This window comes from Apus apus, chromosome 7 (genome assembly GCF_020740795.1).
Source record: "Apus apus isolate bApuApu2 chromosome 7, bApuApu2.pri.cur, whole genome shotgun sequence".
NCBI lineage: Eukaryota > Metazoa > Chordata > Aves > Apodiformes > Apodidae > Apus > Apus apus.
This window is the reverse complement of record NC_067288.1, coordinates 8,561,518-8,584,538: the sequence shown is the minus strand read 5'-3', so window position 1 is coordinate 8,584,538 and position 23,021 is coordinate 8,561,518. Positions and strand designations below refer to the sequence as shown.

Sequence of the window (23,021 nt, the reverse complement as noted above, 5' to 3'; positions counted from 1 at the left end):
TTTGGCAATGTGTGTTTGCAATATAAGAAGCAATAGTTTTCTAAAATGGACTGTCAGGTAATATTATAATAAGAGAATGGCATCAGTGTGGATGCACATAATTTATTTAGCATGTTTCAATTCCATGTCTCCTAAGAGGTCACATCATGTCCAGTGGATATTTTAGAACACAATCTTTTATACTCAGAGGAATCTGTGGAAACTGAAATTCTTTTCAGTAGAAGGTGGAGGGGCGGCAGGTAAAATGAGAAACGCAGAGAAAAGAAAACCAATTAAACTTGAAGCATTTATTTTGGACAGTTTTTGCACAACTTCCTTTTAATCCCTGATTAACAGATGAAAGTAGACATGCTGAGACACAGCTCTAGTACTAAACCCTTTGATAACAGATTTACAGTGGGCTACAGGCTTGTTTGATTTGTCTGCATCATCTTCTGCAGCAGTGATTGCTAGGGAGTCAAAGGAAGGCGCTGCTGTTACTGTTTTTGGATCCGAGACAGGCACTTGCATGTATCCCAGGAGCCATTACTGTCTGTAATGCCTGTTGCTGATTATCAAGGCTGGAGTTTCCAGTGCAAATAAAAATTGTCCTTGGACGAGTTGGTCCAAAACAATGATAAATGGCATCATTTCACTTAGATGCTAAGATAATTTCAATGTTACTGATCTTAAAAGGAAATTATTGAAAGCCAAAAGTCGTGGAAACCTTTATAGTGAATATTCCTGGTATCAAAATAAAAATTAATATATCTAACATATGTACACTGTCCCCTTTCAGACATCTTCCAGGATGGAGGAGTGCTTTCTTCTAAATCAGTCTTTCCATGGGCGGTGGCTGCACCATGTTCCACATCTCCACCCGGGATCCCTCCTTCTCCTGCCGGCTGGGGCTGTAGGTCCCTTGAGTTGCCCGTTTATTGGCAGTGATGACTGAAACCACAACTGCCAAGAAGAGGATCAATAACAAGGCCAGCGTTACTGAGCCAATGGAGGTGAGTATGTTCGAGATCAAGTCAGTTGTCAACTGGAAGGATTGAAATAATTGCAATATAATTTATGTCAAGAGAATACTGAGACATATGTGAGCTACCATGGAAGGAAAACAAAAACCACTTTATGTGCAGGACTTTGCATAGATAAGCTACTACTGAAGCCCTGTTTATTGGTAGAGAAGCCCATTAGCCCTTCCAGATTTTCTTCTTTGGATTCTTCATAAAATTACATACAAGGTGCTGGATATTTAACGTACAAGGCAGAGCTGGATGAATTTCACATAATGAACATTTCATCTGACAGCTTCCTTTCTGCTTGAAAATAATCCATGAGTTAATGTGTCTGCAGACTGGTAGTAATTCAGCCATTATTTGTTTAATTGCTTTAATAACAATTCATTATCCCTAGTTTAGTTGTGACCACATTATTGCTAGTCTGTTACTGCAAGTTAAATGTGAGCTATTTTGACTGGATATGTATTCAAGTCAAAAGTTTATCTGAATATTTGTACTTATATATATAGAAAATTTACTTACTGTAAATATTTTTGTAAAAGGTATTATTTCTACAGGCATTCCTGCCAGTAAACTTTGCTACCAGCATGTTTGCATGAAATAAGTGTATAGAGGCTGCACAAGAGTGCAACTGAAATCAATTCAGTGAGAAGTTAATCAGTACATTTTTGCAAATATGTTTTAAAATACTCATCCAGCTCCTCCTGTACATGTAGACTTTGTAGCTTCATCTACAGAAACACAAGCAGTGTAGTGCAGGATGAACGTAAGGATTCTCTGATTATTTTTTTTTTCTGTTTTCATGTGGAAGTGGAAAATGTGCTAATGTCAGAAGGTGCGGAGCACATAAACAAATCTGGCAGTTGAAAAGATTTGGACCAGAGAAATTTTGTATCTGGTGGGTTAACATTTTATACGCACTATGTATGTGCTTTTATGTATAAAAAATGTTTATAGTAAGGTAAGCCAATGCAGTGATGTAGTTAGTGTGGAAAAGTGGTCACTACAGACAGAATGACCCTATCAGGAGTTGAACTTCTGGGCAGATTCTGCCATCCGTCATCTTTTGATTTTTATTATGAGTGACAGCTGAACTGCCATAGATGAATGTGTGCTTGAGGCTGAACTTTCAAATCCCAAAATATTCAGAAGTGGAAAACAGGAGGTCAAAGCCATATGCTATATGGAACAGGATATTTCAGTGACCTGCTTAGTCGTCATTTCTAAGGCAGTACAATTACAGTCCTGAGAATGAGACAATATTGCATTCAGCGACGGATGAGCTGTGGATGTATGTTGCTTTGCAGAAGAACAGCAATGCCAGAGGGAAATTGTTAAAACAGTCCTTCCTCTATTTTTTTCTCTCTCCACCTCCATGCTGATGTAAAAGGTCCTACTATAATAATAAAAACAAGTTTGGCTCAGGGATTCTCTCTAGGGGATGCATGACCGGCTAGGATGTTTTTCTCTGTCCTTGATGGCTAAATGTATGGTTCCTATGTTTTGGAAAACATTTTTTCCAATAGAAAAAATCTAGTGCAGGAGACAGACCATGTGACTCCACCCCTAAAACAAGGTGACATGAAACATGTTGGTCTAGTGAATTGGATTGGATTGGGAAGGTAATTTAATCTTTAGATGGTGTTACAGATAGACTTGAGATCTTAATTTTTCTCTGTACTTTGTTAGACTATATGACCCTTGTTCCTCTTGTCTCAGAGATGCTGCAAATTTTTAATGGAATTTTTATTCTCAGAAGCTGACTTACTTTCATTTTTTGCATTGGGAAGCTGAGGACTGAGACAGTCCAGGTTAAGTCTGATCCTAGGGCTGAACAGGATGTTTGTGAGACAAATTCCCCACCTTAGGCAAATGGTTGGTATTGCCTGGTCTCTGGTGTGTGAAATTTCTCAACTTACTCTCCTGCTTTCCAGTCCAAAATCTTTCCATTCCTGTTGTATGTCTATATGGAGACATTTTACTTTTATGATATCCTTCAAATTAATTTCATGCAAAGGAATTGAGGAGAAAAAGAACCTTGTAACTTGTTAAAACAGTCACATATCTAAACCTCATTCTCAAGTTAAAATCATCTTAACAGGGCTTTTTTCATTCTGCAGTAGTTATTTGTTAGAGAAACTTTATCCATGGCACACCACAGCATTTCACTACACGTATTTTTCCAATTCTTGTTTCTGTTTAATAACTATTTATTAATGGGATTTGTTTTGGTCAACCCATGACTTGAACTTGGAAAAACTACTGGAAATTACATATATTGCCTTTATCTGTTTTGGACAAAACTCTTCTTTTTGAGTCAGTATGTAAAAAAAAAAGTTACCTCACTGATTAAAATCTGGAGAGCTGGGTTTTTTTTACAGATACATAAGATAACCTTATTTCTGTATTTATGTCACTGCTGATTTCTAAACATGAAAAATAAATGGCCCTTATGTCACCTTTTTGGGTAAATTCTATGCAAAATCTACTGTTTAAGTGCTGTCCCCTGGATTATCAGGGATCAGATCACTGCCTAAATTCACAACATAGGCAGCCCCTTTGGCAGCAGCGCTGAACTGATAACAAGAGTTGCCAGAAGGCTCTGCAGTCTGGTCCCATCAAAATCGACTGCTTCTTTAATAATTAATGGCTGGATAGCTAAATTAATTTGGAAAATCAACTGGCTCATCTGGAAAAAAAAAATTCTGAAAAGTTCTGCCCCGTCATCTCAGTCTGTTCATTGCAGTATTTGCTGATGACAGACGGAAAAAAATTGTATCTGGTGATCCTGAAAAGAGAAAGTAGCATTTTTAGAAACACGGTACTGCTGAGGCAGTGGGAAAAGGTTTTGAGTTATTGACCCTGCTGTGTATTTTAGATAGTGGTAGGTGCTGGGCTTTAAGAAAGACTTCTCCTTAGGACTGCTCTCTAGCCATTTGCCCCCCAGCCTGTATTTGTGCCTGGGGTTGTTCTGACCCAGGTGCAGGACCCTGCACTTTGCACTATTGAACTGGCTTCTTGGGTGAGAGCTGCTTCCTATGAATATACAATTTTCTGGTGTGTTATTTCACAAAGCTGTGTCAGAGTTCCCCACAAGAAGAGGTGTTCTGTTGCCTAGAGTTTCAAAAGCAGAATGGGAAGGCTCTGGAAAGGACAAAGTGAAGTAAGTTTTATTTTGTCTCTGCACAAGCAATAAAAGCCTCATAACAACTGGAAATTTATTAAGAGAAACAAGTTATTGATTTTTTTTGCTGAAGAGTTTTGTTGTCAGGGAAGCTTCCGAGATTCCCATACACTGTGATAGCCTTTCAGAAGTAATTCTTGCTTATAAATAGCACATGGTGATCACAGCTATTTCTAAATGTAACTCTAGCACTGCTTATGAATAACTAAATATATGTTGGGTAACTGAAAGAGAGTTAATTTACTGACTGAGCCATACCTTAGTGATTCCTATTATACTTTGAGCAGGAGGTTGGACTGGGACATCTTCTGAGGGCTCTTCCAACCTGAATTTTCATATAAGCCTGTTTAAAGGTAGTCAGTGACAGAACAGTTGTGGGAGTTTCCCTGGCCCTAATATACAGTAGCTGTCAGTAAAAGCTGTATCCCTAATGGTAGTGGATGTTGATGGTAAGATGATGTCATGTGTTATGGTAATACCAACAAAATGAAGTTTTCTAACATTAGGAGTCCAACCTGCTTCTTGCTAAGATATTTTATGTAGCAGGTTCTATTTATATGTCTTTGGACGTCAGATGGAGCAAGATAGATTTATGTGGGCAAGATTAAAAAAAAAAAAAAAGAGGAAGGAAATCTTGAATTTAATTTAAATGTAATGAATCATGTCATCTGCAAGCACAGGAGGAAATGCAGGAGAAAATAATTTGTCTTTTTTAAAAACAGTCTTTTGGCTTTTCACTGGTGGTTTCATTTCAAAGCTGATTAAATTTTTAGGTTTTTTAAATTATTAAATAAAAATTGTTTAAAATGTTTATATTAGGTAAGATAAATCATTGGATAGAGTAAAACTTCATTGTAGGGCTGGGTTTTGGTTTTTATTTGTTTATTGAAATAGGTGGATTGTTCCACCTTGATTTTTTTTAGTAGATCAACATTTTGGATAAGGAGGGCACAGTTCACAAGTCAAAGCTCCGTAGTATTTATCACTTTTCCTTATCTTTGAACAAGCTGTGTTCTGAATGGTTATTTTATAAGAGGGAAACATTAGGGATTTGCTGTGTATGAGCATTTCCATGTGTGCCAAATGTCAAAAGCAAGTGGAACAGCACAAGGGAGCCAGCAAAATGCACAGGGCCTCTTCCTCTTGTGTGTTTTACATCAGCGTGACTTAGCTGATCTAATCCTGCTTTATGTCGATGCGAGGGATGAGAATTAAGGTCACAGACACCAAGGGCTGAGCCAGAGCAGGCAGAGGGAAGAGCTGCAGTGCCAGTGGGGAAATCACTGTAGGTGTGAGAGAAGCAGCATGAGTTTCCTCAGAACACTTCTGCCTGGGCATGATCTTTGTGTAGGGAAGGGTGGCTTGGAGTTTGGATGTGTGTCTGTGAAAGGTGTAACACGCTCTGAAAGCAGAAGCATGCCTCTGGTGCTGGGCATTAACAGTTAATCAACCTTCATTTCAGCACTTGCATAGAAATGTGCCTGCTTCTGGATGCTTCATGAGACAGAGACATCAACACAAGATTTATAACACAGGCATTGCCAAACCGCAGAGACTTCCCTTCTCTGCCATGTGTGTGGCTTTCTGGGAATTGTGCAGCTGCTTGTGTGCAGTGGAGCTTTCGCCAGCAAAGTCTCCGGGTCCCGAGTCCTGACACCACTCACAAGGTTATCACTTCATTCCCGGTAAGAACATCTGATCCATGCCATCCAGATTTACTGCCCCAAAATCAAAACCATTTGCTATAGTAATGAGGGACGATTGGCTTGATTGGTCTTAATCCATGTCAGAATTAGTTTGAAAGGTTTGGGGGCACAGAGGGATAATACTGAGCAGCTGAAGGAAAACCTTAAACTTGATTAAAAAGCCCATGGATATGCTGAGTTTACTTAATTGAGGATTTGCAACCATCTTATCAGAATTTTTTTCTGTAAAAGGCTGAATTCAAATAAGAATCCCAGCAGTTCAAGAAGAAAACTACTCAATCATACACAGATCTTATAATAAGATGCATTGACTTGTGGGACTACAGTTTATTTTCAACAGCAGTTAAGTGGCCATAAATCTATAGATTGACTTTGTTCCAATGAAAATACCTTAAATGAGTGACACATGAAGTCCCCATGATTTTTTTTTCAGCTTCACAAGCAAGCACCTATTGCTGTCCCTTGCATCATCTGAAAACAGTAGCTGCTGTGCTTGTGCTCAGTACCAGTCACCAGGTGCCAAGAGCTTTGTTGACCCAGATGTTGGGCTGCTGAGTTGAACCAATAATCCATTTTTAATTAATTTAAAGGGTGCAGATTCATGTCCAGCTGAGTTAGACACTGCACAGGCCATTGGAAATGGCAAACTATTTTTAAGATTCTGTAGGCATCACCTGTTTCCTTTAGCTGCTTTATTCTCTTTATACTTTATCCTGGTTTCCTACTTCATGCTGATGTCTATGTGGGCATGCATCTTTATTGAATGTGCCTATACACAGTTATCCTTCAGCTACTCAAATAATTTATTCCTTTCTACTTTGGTACCTGTGGCACCAAAGCAGGCAGCACTTAGTGTCTGCAGTGCACCTCGGCTGATTTTTCCACTGTTTATCACCAGTGAGGCCTCCAATTTCTTTTCCTTCAGCACCCCTTACAAATCTTCAGTTTATCTTATGGGCCTCAAAAGTGCATTTTCTCTGGCAGTCACATTGCATAGCCATTCTTCATGTCTCTGTGTGTGAAGGAAGTCATGCCTGAAAGGCATAATATTTGCTGTACTTTAAACCTGGTGCCTAACAAGCTTCAGGATTATCTGGTAAGAAAAGTGTTTGAATTCTCTGAAATCAAAAAGCAGAAAGAGGAGTTGGGAAAAAAAAAAAAAAAAAAAAAAAAAAAGGTCCTAGAAAGACTGCTGCAGGGTTTCTCTCTGATTTTGCTTCCTTAATGAGGGATTCAGACTTGGAGTCTTGACTACCGGATTAAGATCTCCATGGCCTAAAGCTGTGGCTGCTTCCCCATCAGTCTGCCAGCCCATAGCTCCAGTTCAGGCTGGCCTGTAGTTGCCACATACCAGCACTGGTGCTGGTCACAGGTAGTTTTGTCTTCCGTATGTGAGGTGACAACCCAAGGCAAGTATGACTGCTTTTTTCTCCACATATTGGGAACTTCTCAGTCTGACACCATTGTCCTCTGGAAGGAGGCTATCCTGTCATCCCTCACCTATCACCTCTGAACTATCTATCTATACATATATAGTTGTAGATTATCTTGAATTTGAATCATTGCCATTGATGTTTCTGCCATCAGCCTCTTGAGTTGCTTCTGGATATCTGCAGGAGAAGATGATCCCATTGTTCATGGGTCTGAATGAGACCCCAGCCCTGTGTGTACCTCTGTGGACATCACTGAAGACAAATTTATGTGACTATTCTGATGTGTGCAGAAGATCCACAGTATAATACCCCCCCAACACACATATATAGGCACCTCACCCTGAAGAAGAATGCTTGTAAGTAATGTGTTTTTTATTTCTCTGTTTTCTGGTGGATATTATAATCTGAACATTTTCTTTAAATGTCTCTGAAGAAATTACACTCACTACCATCTCTGTCTAGCATACAGTTTTTTATAAAATGTAGTTTGAATAATTTGTCTTAGTTGAATGTGATGGTTTGAATGAATTCCTTTCTGGAAAAGTTCAACTTTTAGTTGTTTGACAGTACTTCTTGAAATCAAAGCACAAATACAGAGAGAATCAGTGTTAGCAGCTATAATGAATGATAAATTGATCATCTGGCTTGACCAGTTATAGATCAGAAAAATGCAGTTTTTACTATCAAGGAAGAATTACATCTCTGGTGTGCTGTGATGAAATGAAGAACACTGAGATGATTGAAGTCTAGGTTTTAGCTGGACATGCAAGGAAAGTGCCTCATTAAAAAATTCTGACAGCCTCCCTCCTGACACATGAAATCACACTGTTGTGACACTACAGAAGTTAACAAGAAAGTTTGCTCTAATTATAGTGGAACAAGAAATTGGAGATTGGAGATAGAGCTCTCTGAAGTGTTGCAACTAAATTGTAAAGCAGACTTTGGTTAAACAAAGGTGTTATTCACATTAGTCTCAATCTCCCAGGCAGATCGGCATACACAGTCCCCCTCCCCCCCTCTTCAAGCTGTAGGACCATTCCTGGATCACTTGGAAAGAATGCTGTGTTTAAATAAAAACAATTTTCCCCCTCCTCAGTGCTAGTACTGGCAGTAATGTTTGGCTCAGGTGGCCTTTTATTTACAACATTAGCCTTTTGGCTGAGTAGCTTTTCAAACTTGGAAGCTCAGTTTTGGGAATTAATCTTTAAAGAACAGGATCGATACAGTAACTAATTTTTTTTTTGGGTTGTTTTTTTTTTTTAAAAACTACTTGTAGTATTGCTGTCTGAATTACATTAACTGTTTAATGAAAGTGATACAGCCATGAAATCAGTGGCATTTAGCAGGTCTGGTGTGGTCTGTCTTAAATAGGAGTAATATTTCTGGTTTTGGCCACCTTACTTTACGTTAGCTCAGCCATGGACCCAAAAAAGACACAGATACATAAGTAGCCCCTTAAAATATCCATCAGATATTTTGCTGGGCTGGTATCTTACAGGACAGAGTATTAAAAGCTTTTTCTCTTAGCAGAGTGTTTTTTATACACAGAGACGTGTCTGGCAGTTTGAGAGGTAAGCTCTCATTAAGCTGTGGGCTCTGAGCACACTCCTTGATAGTGTTTCTGCAGCAACAGACAGTGCTAATTTTGTAAGTGTGCTCCAGCTCTTTTTAAGATTATATTGGTGGTGCCACACAGATTAAATGTGCAGCTTCAATGTGTTGTTCTGAGATGCCTTTTAAAATTCTGTCGACAGCCTCTGGTGTAGGAACTTCACCATCTGCTGCAATCTGAAAGGATAAGAAGGAAATTCTATAGCTGGTGCAAATCCAGGCAAACCATGCTGAGGGGGAGTTTGTCCCATAGCTGCTACATCGCAGACTAGGCAAATGATTTAGTAAAGGTGTCAGTCTCTGGGGTGTAACATCCCTTTCCACTTTGGGAAATGCTTTGTGGTATTAGCCTGCATTATTTTTGTACATGGGTAACAACGTGGTGTGTCAGGTGGTGTTTCTCCATAGGGGATGACTGTGTTACAGCTTTGAGACAGCAGGTTCTATATGAGTAAGTCTTGGTGGTGGATAAAAGCTTTATTAGGCAAGCATCTCGCAGGAAGGAATGGATGATATTTAAAATCAAAGGACTACTGCTGAAAACAGTAACTTTCTGTCATTGCCCTGCATATAGCTGGGTTGAGATTATTGCATCCCTGTAGCTGCCATAGTAGAGGAGACTCCTGAAGAGGGATTTTGCAGAACACACAGTAGTGGCCTTTTGAGGAAGTCTGCTCCTGTTGTCATGGGAGAGTGAAGTGGGTGGGAGGGAATGAGTAGGTTAAACCCAATAGCAGGTGAATAGGAAAAGATGCTATAGCACTGACAGTGAGGGCATGACAGTTCCCATGGAAATAGGTGAAGAGAGATTCAGTAGACAGAGTGGAATAGACAAAATTATGAGAAAGAAGAATGAATTTCAAAACTTCTTTTTTCATTGATTGCATTTGTATTGAGCAGACTAGCATGTGAAGGATGATGTCAGAACATTCAAGATAGGGCTGAAGGGAATGACAGCATTTGGGTAAGAGTACAGGGCAGGAAATTACAGCTTAGGCCATCAACAGGAAAGCCTGCATCAGGGTCTGGAGAGCAAGTCACAGGAGCAGCTGAGGAAACTGGGGTATTTAATTTGGAGAAGAGGAGGCTGAGGGTAGACCTCATTGCCCTCTACAACTACCTGAAAGGAGGGTGTGGTGAGGTGCGTGTTGGCCTCTTCTCCCAAGTGTATAATGAGAGTACCAGAGGAAATGGCCTGAAGTTGCAGCAGGGGAAGTTTAGACTGGATGTTAGGAAGAATTTCTGTAGTGAAAGACTGGCCAGGCACAGGAGCAGCCTGCCCAGGGAGGTGGTTGTGTCACCATCCTTGGAGGTATTCAATGTGTAGATGTGTAGATTTATGTGTAGATGTGGCACTTCAGGGTGTGCTTTAGTAGCGGAGGTTGTGGGTGTGTTTTGGTTTTGGTTTTTGTTTGTTTGTTGTTGATGGTTGAAGTCAGTGATCTCAGAGGTCCTTTCCAACCATGATATTTAAAAAACCCAAAAAAACCAGCTATGTCAATTGTGAAACTAATACCTGCACATTATTTCTTCTCACTAGTAAGTTTCCATGCACATAGTTTTCACCAGGCATGATTCACCTGTCTTCTGCGTTATTGGTTTCTATTAACTTTAATGGAGTTGCACTATCTGAATTTTGGGCACAGAGCTGGTTGCTCAAAACTCCACTTTCCAGTACACAGCAATTGATGTTAAAGATCTCCTCCTTAATTAGCAATGCTAATGATAGATGTTCTTTTATTTCTATAATCAGATCTTTCAGAACAGCACCGAGTACCTGGCAAATACTAGCATCCCCTGCAGATACAGCCACATTCTGTGGGCTGTGGTCCCCTGTGATGATGGGAAGGAGAGTCATCTGTCTCCCCCAGGTCCTGGATCCCTGCAAGAATTGGTGCAACCTGTGCTGAAACTGTCAGTCTTGCCTCTTCCCACTTTCTGTGGGAATAAGAGCTGCTCTGTCCAGTGGTAATAGGTGGGTCAGCAGTGTATGGTATAGCAGAGACAAAGTTATGATTCCTGTTTTATTTCCTAATTGTCAGATGCTTTCCATCCCTCCTTCTCTGTTAATAAGCTAAGCCTACGTTTTCAAAACTGTTCCAGGAAATTTTTCTCCTTGCTTGGTGCTAAGCTCCTGCAAAACAGCCATGTGCTGCTACCTAGCATTAATATTATGCTGTCAAGTGGTGATGAAGGAAGTAGCTATTTGGCTGTTTCACACTGTCAGACAACAAGGTATCAAGTCAAACTGCCTTTGTTGGGTGCAGCACTTTGATTGCAGCCATCTCGTGCTTCCAATCTTTACTGGCTACATAATACTTTCCTTACCATGCTACATGACACTGTCGTGTTACTTAGCTAATTATATTCCTTGAGAAAAATTTTTAGCATGTTTTTATCCTACTGGCTTGCCAGTAGGAAGTTGATTAGACACAACAAACATCATTACGTTTTAGCTTCAGGAGAGACTTAGGAAGAGTTTTATACATGAAAAGTGTAAATGGAAAAAAACTATAAATCTCTATGTCTATAATTACTCCTTGAAACCCTGTTTTAATCTTGATTTAGACCTTTTTGTTGATGGAGTTATTTTTTCTTGTGGTTTTTTTGGGTTTTGTTTGTGTGTGTACTTCCATCTTGTTGATAGGAACATATGAGCTTGTCTTTACCTGTGAACCTTACCTCTGTCCTCACGGATTCTTGGAGGATCAAGTACTGCATACCTAATATAGAATCCAGTTGTATTAATATTGCTGGCATTCCACAGGTTTGTGTCTGAATGGGATCTGGCTGAAGCCAACTCTAATAATTACTTTTTTGGGTATCTGCTGCAGATGCAGGTGGTTTATGAAGTCTCTGTTATAGACAGCACAGTGCATGAGAAAATGGTCTCTAAAAATGCACTAGAGAATTCTCTTAACTTTCTGCTCCATGCTTTTACCTTACTGCCACCTAAAGATTGCTAACAGAAAATACATTGTACTTCAGATTAAAGAGATGTACTCTTAACATGCTAGGAAGTAATGGCAGCCTTGGCAATGTCTTTCTTTTAAGAAGATTTCAGACTTTTTTGAAGATCATGTATTACTTAGAGATAGGAAAAAATCGGCTGGCTCCACTCACTGAATTTATCTCTGGTCCTCCAAGGCAAGAAGTATTGACTATGAGTACAACTCAACCCTGTTTCTTGCCAGATTATTAATTTAGATCTGGGCTCCTCATCACAGGCTGAAAGTAACATTTTTTACAGTGAGTGTAGTCAGGCCAAAATCCACCTTTATCTGCAGGTGTAAGCTGTTTCTGATACAACCTCCCTTTTGCTTCTGCCTTACGTAGATACCAGAGCTGTTCTCTGTTGAACAGGCAGCCTAAGCCATTCTTTCTCCTCAGCTCCGTCTTTGATGCCTTATTTCTTAAATGGTGGCTTTTGATTTGGAGATGCCCTCTAAGGTATGCCAGTGTCCTTTGGTCAGAGAGGGAAACTGAAGCATGAAGTGAGACATGATTAGTTTATCATCAGTTAGGCAACCCATGGTGGAAATGGTAGCTGAATTTAACCCTTCATACTGCCTAAGCACTGCCTGCACAAACACCTGCCTCAGTCCGTAGGAGCCATGTCAGGACAGTGCAGCCCTGCCCAGGCTCTAACCCTCCTGTTAAAATGAGCATTAGCAAGGTTTGTTTTAGGATTTACCCCCCACTCTCCAACTTTGGCAGTCTGTCAGTTGAACAGTTGCTACTACACTGAGGCTTTAATCCCTCAGCAAGAAAACTTGAAGCCAACGATGGTCTTTTATGGAGCTGTTACAATCAGGCATTTTTACTGTGAGAGATTTCTTTTTTGGAGTGAAGTATGGCATTCTCTGTTGTTTAAACTGCAAGAACATTCTATTTACACTGGTAATAAATTATTCATATGTACCTATTATGGGTTTATAACCTGAACTTTGTCTAAACTCCCATTTCCATGTCTAGTGACCGGCTACTTACTGTCTGAGCACCCGGGCAGGTGCTCTTTATCAGGCTGGCTGGTCAGTCACTCCTCTCAGGCAAAGTATCCTTGAGTTCTGCCCTCGCTCCACTGTGCCAGTGCCTGAGGACTCAGCTCCATGCCCTGAGGTGCTATTACAGATGAAAGAATGCTGAAGGGTCTTGCTGTGAGTTTAAATAGTCTCAGTTTTGGATTTGGCTCCATGACTCTCATTACCTGTAACTGCCTCAAGCCAACAATGACGTGTTTTGTTAAAGCACCTGGTTTGGTGATAGTTCATCCTCTGCCAAAATTCCATTCTTGAGTCCCACAGACCTGATGCTTTGCTGTTCACTGTCTTTACTTTTCATACCACAAATAAGAAGAGTAGTATTTTTCTATTTATGAGTCAATTGTTCTAAAGCAACTTTCAGAATACCTTCTTTCAGAGCTTAGTCTGCTGCCTGAAGATAGAAAAAATGAATAAAAGAGGAAAGAACATGAAGTCTTATGAACCATATGAGAAAAAAGATGTAAAATTTAATATCTGAACAGCAGAGGCATGGAGTGCATGGACGAGTTATAAAGTGAGCAATGACTGAAGTAAATGTCCATGTGATATGAATGTGAGTCTACAGGGAAAACATCAGAAGGTGAGAAAAAGGAAAACAATGCCATTGCCAACATAAAGGATGGTGTACAGACAAAATGTGTTAGTCTGAATACTAAATGTGTTATGTGAATACTGTACTTGAGCTGATTCCTATACTGCAGAGTGTTAGGCTGTCATATGTGATCTGGGCTCCCTTTTCTGCTTATATTTACCATGCACATTAAGTATTCAACTGCTTTTCACTGATGCATGCAGTAATGCTGGCCTTGTGAGGAGCTGTCCTGTCTTTCCCAGCGAAGACACATCAGATAACCTTATAGTCTTTGTGTCCTAATGTTTTTGTACCTTATGACACATATGAAATGTGTTTCTTGCAATATAATTTTAGAAGTTTTACTAAAATCCTAAGTTTTGAATATAGCCTAATAGAAAATAGCAAAGGAATTAAGGGGCTGTTCTGCTCTGAAAAACAACTATAAAAATGGCATTGTGACATTTCCAATGTCTTACAGAGCAGAGCTGCTTATTTTACAAATCTAAAGATGTTTCTTCTTACCCCACATTTGATCTGGCACAGGAATAAATCTAGGCTCTCCCTGGCTCCTACCATCAATGGGAATGATTTTGCCATGAGGGGTGATCTACAAATATGCAAGTAACATGAAAACAAATACATTCCAGCTTTTTCCCCCACTCAGTTATGCTGACTCTGCTAGACTAATAAAAGTTGTAAAAACTTACTTCAGTCAGTGAAATAGTATTATTTCAATAACCTATGATCAGACTGGAATAATTTTATCTGTGCTGTACAGTCTTTTCCTCAAAATAGTTGACATTTTCTCAAGGTAAGGTACTGCAGAGAATAAATCTGAAGTACCAGGGAACACCCTTTGTGTCCACTGAGGTTCCCTCAGCAACCTTACAGGATGAAGGTTATATAGACCAGACTGCTTAATTCCTTCCCACATTCTGCTCCCTGTCTAGATCTTAGGAGCATCAGGAAAGCTGATAGGTGAGAGTCTGCTTCTGCTCATTGATGGTTCTCCTAACCCACAGCTTGCTCCTTGCTTGGGAGAGAAAGCCAGCAGGAATGTGTCATGGGCTGGCTACCCTGACCATGGCAGCTGGAGGCTGAGGTCATCAGTTTTGAACTAGTGTGCAGTCATAGCTCCTTTGGTCCTCAAGTACTGCAGGATTCAGTATGAGCATGTAAATGATTGGGTTTAAATCTATCTGTTTTCTTGTAGTTAATTTATTGTGAGACAAGGACATCAAATGCAGTGGAGTTAGCTATGCAGGACAGGGAATTTCAGAAGAATGGTTGAATTTTAAAATTATTTTACTGTACATATTATTCTCTCTCAACAGGCTGCAAGAGCACTGGAGAAGACAAAAGTTGCAGTAGATACAAGTGTGCTCACTTACGAAGACATCAGTCTGATGCTTCCCAAAGGCTTCACCTGATCTTGCTGCCTGGAGTTATGGGTAGCTGACCAAAATTTATGAGGGGAACCTGGATCTGTTCTCCACTTATGGTGACACCCTCTGTTCAGTCTCTGCAGGTTATGACAGCTGAGATAAGCTTTTCAATGACATGGGGCACCCACAGCTCCTCAGCTGATGCTGTGGAGGAGCAGCAGGTGAGTGGTTTGTCTGAAAATCAGGGTGGTAGCACTTCTCAGTTTCAGTTGACTTACCCAGCTTTAATTATTTTTTTTACCACATTCCTGAGGCTGGCAGCTGAATATTATTATCTTAGTGTCATCAACACTGAGCATTCAAACTTAAAATAAGAATAAAACTTATTATGCTGCCTTAAAATAATTACATTTGAATATGAAAAATACTCTTTAAAAATTCTGTGTTGTATTTTTGCCCTTCTGTGGCTCTTGAAATCTTCTCCAGACTTGGGAGAGCTAGCAACTTATCTGCTTTCATGGAGGCTGAAATCTGTGTGTTGGAGCATAAATACCACCCATCTTGGGTGCAGAATAATTTGTTCAGATTGAAGGTGTTGACAATATTGCTGCCCTGCTTTCACAAATGAACAAACTCTGAAACGTGGAAGCATCCTAACCATCTGCAATAGGGAAGAGTGTAAATCCAGGACACAAACAGATCCATATTGATGTCGTTGAGAACAAAGTTCTTTGACCAAATACTTTCTCTTACAAGTGTGTAAAGTTCCTATTTGGGATTTTGTGTTTCTTTTCTTTTCTTTTCTTTCTTTCTTTCTTTATTTATTTATTTATTTTTGCATTGGAAGCAGCAGAATGCTTGTGCTGGTCTTGCCTCCTGCCTCCTAATATCTGAGAAGTTTTCTGCTGGAAAGAGGAGGTGGAGAATTGTGGGGTTTTTTTCTTTTCAAATAATATCCGAAAACTCTTCTAAATTGTTTTATAACCTCAAGACATAAACTGATGAGAGTACTGGCTCAGAACTGGTGCAATGCATAAACTAATTGCATGGCTGTAACTGCTTTTGTATTTCTCTGTAGGTCTTAAAAAGGAAATATTGTTTATATTTCTGTGTAGAATGGCAAGATAGAGGTACACAAGAGCAAGATAAACAGGTAAAGCCAGTGAGACTGGCGGAAAATGCTGTGGTGGTTACATTGCTGATGTCCACATCTTTTATGCAAATGATAATTATCCAGTAATAGCCTCATAAGTATGAATATGTAAATAGCTATTGAATGCATTATTCATGAATCACCAGGCATTAATTATTGTAATTAAGTATCATTTGCCACATTCATATTACTAAGCCTTGCAGTTAATGAATACATTAGCTAATTGCTGTAGAGCAGATTCAATCAAAATTCTGTGTGTCCGTGCTATGGAAGCCTGAGAGAGTTTTATTGAATTTAGACTCAATATTGAACATAACTTACATGCTTATCAGTGTATTTTTAATGACACTGAATGTGAATCGTAACCTCCGGTGCATGATGCTTGTCCTTGCACCCAGGAGGGTGGAATGGTACCAGCTGGAAGAGGATATGAAAGCAACAGTGGTGCACATCAGAGCAGAGAGCTGTGGCTACCTTAAGCAGAATTGTAATTCCAGGACATGAATTCTTTTTAATGAATACTGGCATTTTCACAAAAATAGGAACTTGCCTGAGAGTTTGTGTTATAAATAAAAAAATCAAACATCAGATCAATAAAAAAATCAATAAAATTGCAACACTGAAGATGTGTGAAGATACCTTAAACTTAAACATTAATAATGGCCTTTTCAACCCCTCAAACTCTAAAAAATTTTAGCAATTGAATTAAAAAAATATATAGTGCTTAGTGTCATTGTTCATCCAGCTGTTTTTTCATGTTTGCTTCTATAGCTGTTTCCCTCTAAATGTCCAACAGCTGCATTTCCTTTAAAATATATATATATTCAAGGAAATAGAATTTTAAATATTTAAATATATATATTATTCTCCACTGGTTGTTCTGAAAGACCTGTGTGTGGGACAGGTCCAGCCTATGGGCTGTGATAGGTCAAAGGAAAAGGATGAGCCATCAAAAGGCCAACAGAGGCCTCGTGATGCTCAACAGTTTTGTAAGTATTGATAGTATGTAATAAGAGAACTAAGTAATAAGAGTCATTTGAAGCCATGTGGATAAGACCCCTTGCTCTCTGAGTTGTTGGTCTGAGGGCTCGTTTATGTGGTTGTGCTCTGTAAGGTACTCAGAGGTGCCCAGGGGAGCAGTCACCCCCCTGGGCTGGGCAGCAGCTGCCAGGGAGCATGCAGTGGAGGCACAGCCTTGCTGGTTGTCTGGTGTCCCTGTAAAGTGCTGATGTGCAGAGAAAACATGGCACACTTAAAGCAAATGAAGAGAGTCATTAGCAGAAAATGAGGAGCAGACATAAAGAGACGAAGGCAGAAGGTTTATTTTGTGTATAAAGGTAGGAAAGTCATGTACACGTGCACAATGCAGTTGGGAATACAGAAATACAGAGGAAAGGAGCAGCTTTTCTAAAGTCAGGGTATGTTTCATGATGAGAAGGCATTAGAGGGAGGAAAGAATCCAAATCCAGGTATTTATTCAGTAAAAGAAAGAGTGAAGTAATGCTTTGCGATATATTCTAGATGAATAACTTGCATATTGCTGTATATCCATATAAAACGTGTATTTAATAATTTCTGTACACTCATATCAAGTTTCTAGTATTGAAGAGAAAGAGTTTTGGAATCTCTATACAGATTTCTTCTTTGTTTTTCATATTCTGCATATAGCTGTGGTATGTTAGACATACTGGTATAACAGTGTATTGCTTTCTAGCTTTCTTCAACATTCAACCAGGATGAAATTTTAGCTTATTGTAGGGTATCCTGGTGTGTATGTTCTATAAAATACATAACAGTTCAATTTACTGGGAGTTTTCCAGTGAGGAAAAGAACCCCAACCCCCAAACTTTGTTGTGGTTTTTTTTAATTTTATTTTAATTGTTTTTTTTTTTTAAATTGTTTTAAGAGCCTTGCTTAGTAGCAGCAGGTTGTTTCATCTGAATTTTCAAAATGTCTTATTTCTTTGCTTTTAGGTAGAATTCTGAAATTATATGATAGTTGTGTTAAAAATGTTCATTTTTCATTTCAATAATACTGAAAGGAGTAACATCTTAAGCTACATGAAAGCTAGAGTTTGGAATAGAACTTTCCTACATAATATGCTTTTTATTATTTTTAATTTATCTATAGGAAAGAAAATTGACATTTTAATTCAAACCAAGGTGGGTATTCTATTTTGGTTTTTCTTTCTTTGATGCTCTAAACAAAACATAATACAAAATTTCCTCTGACATTCTAGATTTGATTACACTACTTTATCTGGAGTAAAAAGCAATTTTCCAAAACTGTATTTTCATTGAAAAAAATAATCCAAAATGCAATTTGGTTTTGGCTTGTTGTCTTTGCCTCTGTTTTATAATTTACAATATTACATGTGATTCCCAGTAAGATAACAAAGCCTGACCTCTGATAGAATATATAGGTTTGTTTCTAGCACTACCACATTAATTTCATCCCCAGTGCTGGAACATGCATTCCCATCTTGTGCTTATTGATTGCTTACGAAGAGGAAAGGATCTTTTAGCTAATTTTTTTTATATATATATATATATATATATATAAATTTTTTTTTATAAGAGATTAACAAGAAAATTACCCAAATCACTTTTCTGGCAAAAGACAGCAAAGAAATAATCCTTGGTGTACTCTGATTTTTACAAGTAAATACTGGGCTTATCTTTTCATACTAACGCAAGTGCTTGGGACAGGAATCTGTGACACATCACAGGGATGAATAATGAATTTTTTCACAAATTTTTAAAAAAATGTGTTTGGGGTTTCCCCTCCTCCCTGAAAACAGGAGTAGACTTTTTAATAATATGAGGGATGCTGCAATTATTTGCTAAATAGTACTCAGAAAAACAGCAGACTTTGGAACATTTATGAAAGGTGAGAAATAAAAAATAGAGGTTGATCCTCAGGCATTGACTTCTGTTAGATCCTGCCATGGCAAAACAGGAACCTTAACATCTCCCTTATGTACATTTTAAGGTGTCTTAATGCAACTGTAGAATTAAAGGTGGGATTTGCTCTTCATAAACACTCCTAGTCCAATCCACAGCAAGTTGGGTCAGACAGAAGAAACAGGGTCAGGTTTGAAGTGGGGGAAAAATACTATCAGTGGGCTCAAAGACTTCTGCAAGCAATCAGCTGTTCTCTCTGGAGTCATAAAACCTCATGGTATAGTGTTAGTCTTTCCTATAACTCTGCTACATGCCATATCATCTAATAATAAAAACCACCTTACACGTACGTATTCTTTTGAATCAGCACTCAAGGACACAATTTAAATGACTAAGAGGAGTACAGAATCCATACAGGTGTGATCATGAATGCCCAAAGAAATAGTTGCACAATTCATAAGAGGTTTTTGCCTTAAAGAATTGTTTGGGGGAAAACACCTCTCACTTTTCAATACTGTTTGGTATTTAACACTGTACTTCATTTGTGTCTACACTCTCAAAGGCAACTACACAGATATTTTGCTATAATGTTTTTTGCTAAACCTCCTGGTATTCATAATTTTCAGTTCCCTTATTTTCACTCTTTCAAGAATCCATGGACAACCAAATTACCTTGATTGCTTCCTAAGGAGGAATAATCACATAGTTTTGTCTGATGACACTCATATCTATTGATGGATAACAGACTTACTTAAAGTTGTAGAAATCTTTGAATAAACAACAAATATATGTTTTCAAAGTCTGAAGTACTTACTGGGCCTTTCTTAAAAGAGGGCTCATGATGAAGATTAAGACAGCTGTATTTTATCTCAGTATAATATACTGGAGGTGTGCAGGCTACTGGAGCAGAGGTTCAGGATTAGTGATACCAGTGTGGGATTGCCACTAATTCAAATGGATATTGAGAGTGTCCTCAGCATGTTGCCAATTGCTAATCCAAACCATTATCTAATTATAAAAAAAAATCCTAAATTATTTCACAGATGTGAAACTGCCAAAGAAACAGCAATGAACATGGCGTGTGATGCAAAGATAGTGACTGTCTGTAAGATGTAATGGTCAAATTAGCCTTATTGAAGGCAGTGGGTCTTTGCCACTCATTGCAGGAGGGTTTGAATGCCACCATCAGTAGTCTTACAGTTCTCATGATTATGTATTGCCTGCTGGAATATCCCACTGTTGCCCACTGGTAGTTTGTCTGTGATGAAACGCTCAGGTGGAAGTGGGATGAAACACTTTTTAAGATCTGCTGGCATTTGTTCTAAAATTAAGTTAGAGAACTAAACCAGATCCAAAGTGATTCATAAAAAAAATTATTCAAAGAAATATAAAATAAGTTTTTAAACTCTGATATTTGTATTGCTTTGCTAAGCTGTTTGGTCAAGGCATCTTCTGCTGTGTGAGAATACAAAAGTTTAAAGACTGCTCAATAGTCTTCCTGTTCACCCCACTCGACTGCTGGTTCATCATCCATTCGTAGAATAAGATAAGAGAGAAGCTGAAAGAGGTTCTGCCACAACAGTAAAGAGACAAAAAAGGAGAGGTCGCTTACATCTATCTCACAGCGGTCTCCAGCATAGTTCATGTCGCAGAGGCAGTGGAACTTGTTGAGTAGGTTCTGGCAGAGGCCCCCATTCAGACATGGGTCGGAGCTGCACTCATCAATGTCCTTTTCACACCTAGAGGAAAGACTGCAAATAGTGAGCATCTGAAATCACATCTCAAAGGCACCAAATAGGTGCATTTTTAACTCAGAAGTTTTTGGGGAAGGGAGAGGAGGATGCTGTGTTTCAGAGCTGTGGTGTATCTCCACATGTGTTTATGATTTTATTAACTACTTGACTAGCCACACTCAAATCCTGAATTTCCTGTATTGTTTTCAAACACAGATAGTTAAGCTGGAAATCTCATTTCTGTAAAGCATTTAGTAGTTAATGGTGCTTAGCAATGTGAAGTGAAAGTTTGTGTATGATTTTAGAGCTAGATCTGTCACAAGTCTTCCTGGACTTGCTTATCCATTTTCATTGTTCTGGGGAGCTGAGGGCATTTTTTCCTTCCCAGTAGTCTGGATTTAAGTCAAACAAAAGTGTGTTTCTCCCAGCTGACTGCTCCTGGGAATATTCTCCTGCCTTTTTGCCCTTTTTTTTTTTTCTTTTCTTTCTTTCTTTTCCTCAATTTGACATGTCACTAGATCCCAGCTGATGCTACTTTCTGGTTTCTCTGAAGTGGGCCCCAAGAATGAAAAGAATGGTGCAGAACAGAGCTTGACAAGCTTAAATATATATTGGTAAATGTTTTTGAGTTAATTCTGATGACAAAGGAAATTTGAGTTCTCATAATTTCTCAAGGGAAACAATTGAACATTAATGAGGAATGCATGAGATAGTCTGAAAACTACTAATGATTTGGTGTTTTTCTGCTTTGACAATATTCCCTTTTAATTCCCTGCTGCTTATTTTTTTTCAAATAATCCTAGTGGTTAATCCAGATAAGAAAGCAGGTTTAGTCTTGAAGAAGAATGAGAAACTCTCTCTGAGTTGTAAGGAATTTCTTAGTTCAGTCATATTCATAAGCGAGCAATAAATTCTTAGTGTTAAAATAGATAAGAGCAGTTCTTTGTATTAACCACTTTTATCTGATTTTGTTTATTAATCTCTAAAAATGTTTCAACAGTTTTCTTTGATGGTAAATTATATTAATATACTTGAAAAAGTTAAAGTGTGTATCCAATTTATGAAAGTTGTATAGGTATGAACTTACCTATGCAAATAAGAATAAACAACTACAACCCTCCCAAGTCTTCCAGAGAATTAGGCACCCGAATCCAAATCATCTTCAGGAAGAGTTAAGAACCTCCTTTTGGTAATTTTGAAAATCCTGGCCTGAATTGAATGAAAAATCTGTTTTCAGGAGACAGCTGTAGCTCCTTTGAGCAAGGGAAATCTTTTCAGGAAAAAAGTACTCTCCTTTGAAGTTCTAAGAAATGCACTCACTGAAGAAGTGTCTAAGAACATGCTTTTACTTTTATATGTATATATTATTTTTTACCCCACCTGTTTATTGAATACTGTGAGGTTGTGTACAGAACTGCTGGCTAAGTTAAACAGTACAATGTGGACATGTCTGCCAACTACACCATGCATTGTGTGGGTGGAAATTTTAATTTCATCTATGTTTTATAGCTTACTGTACTGTTTCCACAAAATCAGTGGGTTAATGAGTTTTTGAGAGAATGAAAATCTTTTGATGAAAACTTGTTTGTGTTAGCAGAGTCAGCATGGCTTGGTCACGTTGAACTTTTGGTTATTGCTGTGATGTAATGCTAATTTCACAAAGAGAGCATGTAAAGTATTTTCTTTCTCACTATCCAGAAAGGTGCCCTTACCTGTTTGGACTGAGCTATCACTGGAGCAATGTCTTCCTGTATTTCTACAGCACCTTATCCCCTGAGGCTGTCAGGCCTCCTTTCTCCAAAGCTGTTTGTAGAGTGTTATCAAAAGGTAAGTGTGGATTGTTACAAGGTAAGTGTTACAAGTGTGGATATGCTACAAGATAAGAATTTCATTGTGAAGAGGGCCCCTCTGTTTCAGACTAAACTGTAATACATAAAAAGTATTTCTTAAATTCTTTTTCAAAGAGTAACTCTGTTTTTGTACTTCAGCATTCAGTAGAAAAGTAACAAGCTGTGATATCTCCAGGTATTTCATCTCATACCATCCCTGTGAAAAAATATATACATGGGAAAGTGAAACAGCTTTGTATGTAATGTGTCAGTGTATTGTAGCTGATTTTTATATATGAGCAGGATATATAGGTTTGTGTGTTTCCATCTATGGGAAAATAACATTCTAACTTGTCATAAACAAGATTGGCATAGACGCCAAAATCCAGGCAAACCAGGCATGTAGAATCAAGTGTACAAAGCTGTCTAAGAAATAATGCACTGGACTGAATGGTTCATG

At 38.6% G+C, this 23,021-nt stretch overlaps 1 protein-coding gene across 1 annotated transcript in view; it reads right to left on the bottom strand.

Annotated features, from left to right (window-relative positions):
- Positions 1 to 272: 272 nt before the first annotated feature.
- Positions 273 to 23,021, bottom strand: part of CRB1 (crumbs cell polarity complex component 1) — a 100,195-nt gene continuing 77,446 nt past the window's right edge. The window contains exons 12-13 of the mRNA XM_051625150.1: positions 20,612 to 20,738; positions 273 to 1,024 (exon numbers count right to left, since the gene is read on the bottom strand). Of these exons, the coding sequence (XP_051481110.1) occupies positions 809 to 1,024; positions 20,612 to 20,738 (343 nt within the window). The 3' untranslated portion in view covers positions 273 to 808. The remainder of the gene's footprint in view (positions 1,025 to 20,611; positions 20,739 to 23,021) is intronic.